Source organism: Diospyros lotus, chromosome 7 (assembly GCF_014633365.1).
Source record: "Diospyros lotus cultivar Yz01 chromosome 7, ASM1463336v1, whole genome shotgun sequence".
Lineage (NCBI taxonomy): Eukaryota > Viridiplantae > Streptophyta > Magnoliopsida > Ericales > Ebenaceae > Diospyros > Diospyros lotus.
The window spans coordinates 32,101,564-32,109,054 of record NC_068344.1 but is presented as its reverse complement, the minus strand read 5'-3'; the positions used below and the strand labels follow the sequence as shown (position 1 = coordinate 32,109,054).

Genomic DNA, 7,491 nt, shown 5'->3' with positions numbered 1-7,491 from the left:
CTTCTTGAGATTTGCGTAGCATAGCTTCCGATTGTTTATACCGATTAGGGTTTCATTCTCTTCATTTTTACGATATTCTCTGTACAGTTTTCTTCTTCTCTCTATTAGGGTTTGTCTCTTATCTCTATTTGTTGTTGTTATGGGGCATTTTTGTTAGAGAGCTATCATTTGTCCGCGAGTAAATGAGAGAAATGTATATGAAGACTATAATTATTTTTTCAATTAATATAGTGAGCTTTTCTCGTCGGAATTCAACGTGAATGTAGCCCTATTTAATGGATGAATAATAGTAATATCGTTGTGTGTTATTTGCGCATGCTTTATTGTTTTATTTCTGTTTATAGTTATGTATTAGTTCATCAAATATTCTCCTTTTCAATATTTTGTTTTTAAATCCAAGAGTTGAGGCGGCCCAACAGAAATAAATAGTTTGATCCTGGTACTTAGGTCTTCCCGGTAACATTCATTTTCATCTCAGTCCCAGATGCAGTATTACAGTTCAGGCATTAAATTTAGTGAAGCATGCCAGTTCACAAAAACAAGGGATGTTGCTTTTGCAGACATTTATGGGCCCCAAAATAACAATAAGCCAAAAGGAAAAGGGCAATTAAATTAAAGGTATCTAGTGATTTTATTAAATAGGAATTCCCAATTAAGCAATAAACACTAGGAATGGACAAAATCTGCAACAATAGAAAAACCAAACATGTGCCATTTGCCTAAGAAAATTTGAGGGGTTAAAAAGAAAAAACAAAGATTGCTGGGTGGCGGACTTGAAGAGAAACGAAAATCTCGGGGCACCCTGTTGTTGGGTCGTAGCTGCATTAATGGCTCATATTAACAGTAAAGGAACAGCGAAACCTATAAAAACTTAAAACTTTCTCTCTACTTTCTAGCCTACCAAACAGGAAAAGTGAGTACCCGCTCTAGAATGACTGCTGGCCTTGCACTGGCTCTGGAGCAAAACAATGGAATAGAAGACTTGGGCCGGGACAAAATTGGGAATGATGGGAAAGGGAGGGTATATTGGGAAGCAAGTGTGATGAAGTGAACGAGGAGAAGAGGATAAAGAAGCAGCAATGGCCATTGCAAATTTATGGCTTTATTTTTCTTCTTATTTTTCCCCTCCATTTTCATTTTGCATCTAATTCACGCTTTGTTTTTTCTTTATTTTTTGTAAGTTAAAAAAAAAAAAAATTGAATAGAAATGCCAACATAACTTCTGCCTCACAGACTTCAAATTGATTGAACAAGGAAATCCAGATTTATTCAACTTAAGTTGAAATGTGAACTCAGTCTCTTAAGTCTCTTACTTTCTGCGAGTCCTGAATAATCCAATGGTCCATATGGTTCAAACAACTCTGCAAAGAGCCCCTTCTTTCTTCTGGGCTCACGTCCCATGTCTCTGCACAGCTGATCATTGCACCATATGGGAATTGAAATGCAAGTTTTCCAGAAATACTTGCCAGCATATCTCTTCATGTAATTTTCCCACTCTACTATTTCCTTCTCCATCTCTCTAATGCTAGGCAATTCAAAGTTTCCACATAGAAACTGTGCTAGCCATTGACAGCGGATTTCAGAACCCTGAAGATTTGAGTAACTCTCTGGATATCCTATTATTCCCAGTTGTGGAATTCGTGGCTCAATGATCTGTCTGCAATGACAGAAAAGAGGTATCATACCAGGCAATTTAGAAGGAAATAAAAAAAACAGAGTGATCAGAAATAATATCCCAGTGAGAGGACCTGTAGAGTGGAACTTGTTTGGCTGCTGGCCCCCTTATGCAGTTTCGGAAGGTTGTAGACATGAACATGTTCCTGAGCTTCTCATCTCCATTAAAGCCAGTGGCAAGGATTACAATGTCTGCTTTTAGGGGCTCATGTTCATAGTCTACAATTAAACCTTCTTGGCAGAACCTTATGCTTTGTGATTTCTTCAATATGATGCTTCCCTCCGCCACTTTTCGGTAGAAGCTTTCAGGCAGTAATGGGACCTGACATGAACAAAACTGCTCGAGGAAACTATGTTTCGGTATCATTCCATATTTCTTCAACGGAAGTTCCCACCTGAAATAGCTCTCAACAAGCTTCGATATCGCCCATCTCTGAAATATGAACAAACAAACAGGATAACATCATATAATTTTTTTTTGTTTTTGCAGAGAGATAACATTGTATAAATCACTTTCAGAAGTACAACATTTTTGTATGATTAAGTGATTACCAAAGGTGAAAGCAAGGTGGCCAAGATACTGTGCAGGGTTGTTTCACCAGGCTTGTGAACCATCAATTCTGAGAACCGGCTAAAGAATAAAAAGTCGAGATTGACAGTTGAGGAATGGCTATGGGGGAGCATCCAGTAAATAGTCCTTTGAATCAATGTGCAAGGGTTATCAAGTCCTAGCAAATTTCAGTAGGAAAGACAAAAAAATCTATTTGAGTTTATTTCACAATGCACCTAGACAACTTGAATAAATTCAAAACTTCTTGAGTTCAGTCCAAAATACAGAAGAGTGAAGCCACAATTGCAAGTATTTGAAAAGCAAGGTATCCTTCATTTTAACTGCCTAATTAGGAAGATGTCTCACCATTTACACTTGCACATTCGGTTGCAACATCAATAGCAGATTTCTGTGAACCAATTATTGCAACTGTCTTTCCTTTAACCAGTTCTGCAGCACGGGCATTTTCCAATGCAGAATACTCCATTGAATGCACCACCTTACCCTTATACACTTCTGGACCATGATCAGGAAGGAACTCTGGGATATTCGGGAAACCACTATGTTTCCCAATGCAAAGAATCACAAACTCAAATTGGTATTCCTACAAGCAAAACCATTTATTAAAATCCTTCGAATTGAAGTGACATTTGTGAGATCCAACATATCATCATCTTGATCCATTGCCATTTTTCAGATTCCTCTTTTCTTTTACTTCAACATTCACAAGAAAACATTGCTACCATACTTTGAATTAAAAACTTAACCTGGCATGCCAGTTGATTTACACTTGTAGTTCTTAGAATTAAAGAAATGCTGAAAATGCAGTGATTTATAGAAAGAAGTTGGTCTTTCAATGTAAATTCTAAGTGATATGGCATACCTCTATGCAGCCTCTTTCGGTGTTCTGGAGTTTGAGGTTCCATTTTCCTCTGGCGCTGAAGGCCCTCCCTGTTCCACCCCACAGATACCATGTTTGCATCTCTTCTTCAGGAACTCCAACATAATCTAAGCTAATAACTCTGCAATTGAATCTAATATAGGGGAACAAATTGAAGTGTTGAGCATATGATTCAAGATACTCCATTACTTGAGTGTGACTGGGATGCAGTTCCTTTACAGAAGCCGGCCACGGAAAATCAGAAAACTGGAAAGAATCTCTTGGGTTTTGGAGTTTAGTTGACTCCATCGTCTGACTCCAAACACCTCCGATGCTATCTTGAGCTTCAAAGACAGCAGGATGAAAACCATTTTCTATGGTATACTTACAAGCTAGAAGGCCACTTATCCCTGCACCGACGATCCCCACTCGTTTCTTCATTTGTCAATTCTTGCTCTTGGAGCTGGAGGTCCTGAAACCAACTCAAGGGTACTCCATTGGTTTCCAAACACGTTGAGACCCAATTAAGAAATTCATCAAACAGATTGCAGGCATTTTGAGTTGATTTTTTGGGTCTTTCTGGGAAAGCAAGTTTCTAGATCATAAAGATATTCATCCACTCTACTTTCGCATATTTTTTATTTATCAGAGACTTGGCTAGTATCTTGAAAATGAGATATTTGAACCTAGTGAAGATATGATCCAAGGAAAATCACACCTAGTGGACAAGCTGTTGAGATTCGTCAAGTGGATAGAGAAAGGTGAACAAGAAACACACATTGGATTTAATGAGTTTTGAGGTCCATACTCGATGCTGTGGCGAGAAAGAAAAGGACATAACTCGGATAAAGAGAAACAATGTTCAGACAGAAGCAACCTTATTAAAAGCTATCAGTTGAATAAACTGCCCTTCAATTGAATGTAAACAGATTCTAGGGTCTGCTTCAGCTGCATTTCACCAGTTTTTATCTGCATAATCCAGCTGAAAACAATGACCTTTCTTCAAATGACTGAAGATATCAAGGGCTTCATTTGTTTTCTCCACGTTAGTACATCATTATTGCTCCGAACATATTATTAGAGTTTGTTGTATTTTGGTACGTCTATATGTTTTGTCTTGTATTGTTATTGTATAGTTTTAGTTTTGTTTCAGTTGACAAACTAGGTTAGTAGCATTTTTGTAATTATACAATGTATTAGTTTTGGAAAATTCTATCCCCAGTCTGTGAAATTGCTCTTCACAGCCCACCCCATGCAAAATGCTCTACTAATTTTAAATTTTCAATTTTAACCCCACAACAGCAAAGAGAAGAGAGAGAGAAAAAATGGGTCGACTGCCATGGCCGACCCCCCCCCCCCCCACACACATATATATACACACACACGATTCAGCCATAACAGCTACAGCCATAGAAGCTGACTCACTTGGCGATCGTTGCACAGAGAGAAATAGTGGGTCGGCCATGACCGACCCCCCCACACACACATATATATATATATACACACACACACACAAATATATATACACACACATGGCAGCCGCGGCCATGGAACTTAGCCATGGCAACAGTCTGGGAACCCAGTGTTCCCTGACTCGGGGTGATGGTGGCGATATTGCAGCCGCCACTATAGCGGTTGACGAAGGCAGCGATGCTGCCATCGTCGCCGAGGTGGGGAAGGGTCGAGGCGGAGGTTTCAGAAACCTCTGCACCTCGCTATGTGGAGGTTTGATAATCCTCCGCACCGCGAGGTGCGGAGGTTGGAGAAACCCCCACACCTCGCAATGCAGGGGTTGCTGAAAACCCCCGTACCATGAGATGCGGAGGGTTCTGATGGCTGCGGCCATGCTTTTGTGTGTGTGTGTGTGTGTGTGTGTATATATGTGTGTGTGTGTGTGAGTGTGTATATATATATATGTGTGTGTGGGTTGGCTACCGACCCCCCCTCTCTCTCTCTCTCTTTCTCTGTGCAACGGTCGCTAGGTGAGTCAGCTTCCATGGTCGCGATTGCCATGGCTGAATTATGTGTGTATATATATATATATATGTATGTGTGGGTCGGCCATGGCAGTAGACCCACTCTTTCTCTCTCTTTTCTCTCTGCTGTTGTGGGTTAAAATTGGAATTTTAAAATTAGTGGAGCATTTTGCTTAAGGTGGGCTATGAAGAGCAATTTCACGGGCTGGAGATAGAATTTCCCATTAGTTTTTGGTATTTGAAGAAAGGTGACTAGGCATTATTTTCAATCTATCTCGTTTGCAAAATGGTATTAGAGCTATATTAGAGTTTTCCTTCTCCTTTCATTTGCGTCGATTCATCTCGTTGTCAATTCTTCGATATTCTGAGTTAAGTGATTTGTGTCGTGGTTTCGTTTTCTTCTCCGACGATTCTTTTCAACATCGTCGTATTATCAAGTTTTCTTATTCTTATTTTATCTCATCGCGATTTCTAATTATCTTGAATGTCGATTTTTTTCCAATCATTTATCTTGTTTCTCGTGGATTTCATCCAACAATCTTGCGATTTTAAATAGATCTTCTTCTTTTTTTCTATTGTCTACTAAAATTTCTTTTCTTATGACATCTATCGCTCATGATACATCTCCCTTATCGATGAGTCATTCCGCCATCAACAACGATTCCAACCCTTTCTTTATCCATTATTCAAATAGTTCAGGTCTTATTCTTGTCACTAAGTCTCTAATTGAAAAGAACTATGTTTCTTAGACTTGTCTGATGACGATCATTTTATCTATGAAGAATAAATTAGGTTTATTAACAATATAATTGTGCCATTTTCAAGTGATATTGTTCTATTTAATATCTAAATCAACTGAAAAAAAACTATGTTTCTTGAACTCGTTCGATGACGATCATTTTATCTGTGAAGAATAAATTAGGTTCATTAACAATACAATTGTGCCATTTGCAAGTGATATCATTCTACTTAATATTTGAATCAGAAGCAATAATATTGTTATTTCATGAATTTTAAACTCTAATACATATAATGAGTAGTGTCAAATACCTGTATCAATCCATCTAAAAGCTGAAGGAACAAAAAAGCAGGCGGCAATTCGTGTGTCTGCTTCAAGATGGCTCAAGGCTCAATGCTGCAAATTTGTTGGGAGTTGAAGGCTCTGATTTTTTTGAATCTGACGCAGTGAATTTCGGACTCATCAAGAAACCGAGCATCCTGTACAGAAGCCAGAAAAGTTGCCTACGGCACTCAAACAGGATCGGCGGAACTAAATGCTTGCTTGATTCTTTCATCGGAAGATGTGAAGATGGGCAGCAGATCAACTAAAATGATCCATTTATTGCACGCTGTCTGAACACCGAGCAACAGCCAGCTTTAATGGCGACGACGAAACTTATATTTTTGTCCTTTTTTTATATATTTTTTTGATAATTATTTAAATTTTTTATTATTTTAATTATATTTTTATCTATATTTTTTAATTAATTTAAGTTTTATACTTTAACTTTTAAAAAAAAATTAAAATTCTTTATTATTTTAATTATATTTTTAAATATATATTTTAGAGTCAACTAAACCCTTGTACTTTAACATAAATAGAATATACGTTTAATTTATCATTTCACTTTATTTTTTTTATATATGAAGGTATTAGAATTAAATTAATTTAAAAATATAGATTCACTAATATAATTGAAATAACGAAAAATTAAAATTATTACAAGAAAAAAAGTTAATTGTAAAGGTTAAATTGATTAGAAAATTATGTTTAAGAGTTAAGAGTGCAATTGAAATAATAAAAAATTTAAATAATTATAAAAAAATATAAAATACATAGATAAAAAATATAAATTTGGCATGTAGTAGTGATAGCTTCAGAATTCATACTTAGAAATCTCTAACTTTAAACTTGATATTCAATAATTATTTAGGCGACCATATGGCGTAAGAATTGAGTTAAAAATAATAAATTGATATATCGTTTATTATATCTATAAGCAAATTTAAAACTAAGTCCAAGTAATTAAATATATTTAGTACCATACCTTAAATAAATGAATGAATAATAAGGAATTAATTGTAACTTTTTCACCATGCTACAAAAAAAAAAAAAAAATACATTATATCTTGAATCAATCAAGTTTTCTTTTTTAATTTAAAAAAAAATACACGATAATAACAAATCAAATATTTTAATTGATGACTGGGATGATTGTATGAATTTTATATTTCTAAAACTAAAATAGACAATTTGATAAGGTGAATTATGTAGTCATTTATTTTATTTTATTTATTATTATTATTATTATTTATTTTTTTATTTTATTTTTTTTTTGGGGGGGGGGGGGGGGGGGTAAGTATATATAGTTATTTATTTGTTGTGTGGATATGAGTAGGTTGAACACAAG

General features: G+C 36.0%; 1 protein-coding gene across 1 annotated transcript; it reads right to left on the bottom strand.

Moving 5' to 3' along the window:
- Positions 1-1,208: 1,208 nt before the first annotated feature.
- LOC127805953 (probable flavin-containing monooxygenase 1) lies at positions 1,209-4,076 on the bottom strand. The gene is made up of 5 exons (XM_052342807.1): positions 3,108-4,076; positions 2,591-2,828; positions 2,227-2,402; positions 1,749-2,107; positions 1,209-1,657 (listed from the first exon to the last, which is right to left on the bottom strand). Exons 1-5 carry the CDS (start codon positions 3,543-3,545, stop codon positions 1,270-1,272), a joined length of 1,599 nt encoding a protein of 532 aa, XP_052198767.1. The 5' UTR covers positions 3,546-4,076; the 3' UTR covers positions 1,209-1,269.
- Between the last annotated feature and the right edge of the window lie 3,415 nt (positions 4,077-7,491).